Here is a 2,721-nt window from a genome sequence, read left to right as displayed (position 1 = left end):
ATTTTAAATTACATTTATCTACTAGCATAGCTTCCAAATATATTAATGATTGATGGTTCCAAGTACCTTTTAGACTCAGGATTAGCTGACTCAGTCAGAAGGTCTTACCTGACATTCACTGAGATCTGGAAGCTGGTATGGGCTTTGGGTCCATCACAAGTTTGAGGCAGAGTTTGTACCTCCAAAGAAAATGGGGAATCCTCCTTTTCTGGAAGGATATTATATTTCATGGATGTCTGTGGAACACCAAGGACACTGTCAGTTTTTCTTTTCCTGGGAAGCCTCACTTTTTCATCATTTAACTTCTCCAGATTTGCCCTTTACTTGTCCAGGAAGCAAAGAGCAGAGCTTCCTTTTCAGAGGAGAGTTTCAAGTTGATTTTTTCCAATATAATTCTAGAGTCTCACCTGAAGATACACACATCTTTCCCCAGTCACTGTTATGGTGTATTCCCCAGGCAGCTCTGGCAATGAGACCTGCTGTAGCAACAGGAGGTTGTTGCTATCCACTTGGAATGTTGTGGAAAAGGTTTTTGAATCACGAATGGTCACTTGTGCAGTTTTCTGAGTCCTGATGAAAGTGGCTGCTCCATATTTAGACAGGGCATGGAGAGCTATCACCGTGTCCTGGAAGAGATAGGGGAGAAACCACACCCAAAAAGCAAGTTTTTGATGGCTTGGATTTTCCTCAAAAGTCTGTGTTAGCTACCGCAAGGGCGTGATGGCTTTCCTCCCCTAAAGTCTACACCTGCTAATTGCTTTTTCTTTTTCTCTACCTTTAAGGCATAATCCAAGTGTTGCTACAGTTTTTCCAAATGAAATAGAAGACTATTAATGCAAATTAGATTCACAATTTAATTTCACTTGTGTTGGTATTGTCCTAAGGGACTATTTCTATGCCCAGAAGTTGTGCCCTGCTCTTCCTCATCAATACTTCTCTTTTTTATATATTTCAAAGAATGGGTTTAAAATTAAAAAGTTAAGACAAAAAAGTGATTGTCATTTACTAGACAGTAATTTAGATAGAAGAATGACAGAAATATGCTGAGAATAAAAAGTGTGGTATAAGACAAGTTGCACTTTCCTAAGTTTCTTTTCCCCTTTATATAGTCTCCCCCACCCCCCAGTCACTGTCTTATTGAATTTTATTTTTTAATCTTTATTGTTGAAAGTATTACATATGTCCCCCGTTTCCCCCATTGAACCCTTCTAGCTTGCACCCGCCCCCTGCCCCAGCCTTCATGATTGTCTGTGCCCACGAGTTATATATATATAGTTTTATATATATAACTAGAGGCCCAATGCATGAAATTCTTGCAAGGGCCTTGGCCCTGGGCCTCCATCTGCTGCTGCAGCTGTGGCCAGGGGCTTCTGCCACCTCTGCCTGGGTCCCCGCCCTCTGCATCTTTGTCCGGAAGGAAGGACATCTGGTCTAATTAGCATATTATGCTTTTATTATTATAGATATCCCTAAAAAACAAAAGTTTCATTATGTACATCCAAAATGCTGAAAGATGTGTAAGAGGGGAAATCCAGATTATCTGGATGGTTAACACAATCATTTTTGCACTCCATAAAACATTTCCAAAAATGTGCTATGAAAAAAATAATTTAAGAGCTTTAGCTTAAAAACAACCAATTTTAGGTGTGTGTGTGTGTAAGAAGACAGGTCTCAGGGCAGTTAGAAAGGAGTAGAGAGTCTGAGTTCCTAGGAGTGGTTAAATAGAACTTCTCATTCATTCTATGAAGACCAAAATGAGCTCTATGTGGTCACTTTCCTTTTAATCACACAATGTTCTGGTTCATCTTAGAGAATTTCTTGCAGGATTAACACTGATTCTCAACCAGGGTTGATTTTGTCTTGTCTTAACTGAGTAGAATACTACTGGCATCTAGTGGGGAGAGACCAGGAGGCTGTTAAACATCTTTCAATGGCCAGGACAGCCCCTCACAATAATAATTATCTGGAACAAAATGTCAACACTTTTGCTATTCAGAAACCCTATTCTAGAGTGTGGCTATCGACCGATGTGTGCTAATGTTATAATATAGCTTTAGAGAGGAATGGTGCTTATGGTTAAGTAGCCAAATTGATGGGATAATGCAGGGCTTAGTGAAAATTGTTTGGGGGAATGACTTGGGTCCTTTTCCTTTTTTTCCTACTGTTTTTAAATATTTCTAAGTAATTCTTCCAAGATTTAATGATTCACCTTCTCTTTTCTTTGTAACTGTTCTGTTTTCAAATTGGCCAACTGTCAAGTGAACCTGGAGGAGAAGACTATTTGGGAACCACAAACCTGGGTGGAGGAGAAGCCCCCATAGGAATTCTGTTGCTTTATGATCCACTTCACAATGTGCGATGCAGAAGTCAGTTCCTCTGAGGTTGGGGCAGGCTGGGCAGTGAGGTATGCAAGGAGCACATAGGATGTCATCTCCACCTCAGCAGAGGGAGCCTGGGGTTGGTAAAAGTACCCTTCTGGTGCCCTGGTTTTTTGAGGTCGTTCCCAGTGGACGGTGTTGTCTTAAGGGTGAGGAAAAGAGAGAATTATAACTATTGGTAGATAATAAGTGAATATATATTCCTATCATATGGAGTTGAAAATAATAGAGAGATGAAGTAAGGTCCTCTCTGTCATTTCCATGCTTAACTCAAGTTTAGTCTTCTGGGGCCTAAGACCGAGAATGTTGTTGGAGGAAGAAGCATAGTGCATACTTGTTAATC

The 2,721-nt window shown here is 40.3% G+C and overlaps 1 protein-coding gene across 1 annotated transcript in view; it reads right to left on the bottom strand.

The window, feature by feature from the left end:
- PZP (pregnancy-zone protein) overlaps window positions 1–2,721 on the bottom strand; it is a 48,520-nt gene that overhangs the window by 4,493 nt on the left and 41,306 nt on the right. The window contains exons 28-30 of the mRNA XM_005871356.2: window positions 2,297–2,520; window positions 408–626; window positions 109–236 (exon numbers count right to left, since the gene is read on the bottom strand). Coding sequence (XP_005871418.1) covers window positions 109–236; window positions 408–626; window positions 2,297–2,520 — 571 coding nt within the window. The remainder of the gene's footprint in view (window positions 1–108; window positions 237–407; window positions 627–2,296; window positions 2,521–2,721) is intronic.

Source organism: Myotis brandtii, unplaced genomic scaffold, assembly GCF_000412655.1.
Source record: "Myotis brandtii unplaced genomic scaffold, ASM41265v1 scaffold337, whole genome shotgun sequence".
Taxonomy (NCBI): Eukaryota; Metazoa; Chordata; class Mammalia; order Chiroptera; family Vespertilionidae; genus Myotis; species Myotis brandtii.
Note: the sequence above shows the minus strand (reverse complement) of the source record. Positions and strands in the feature narration are given on the sequence as shown.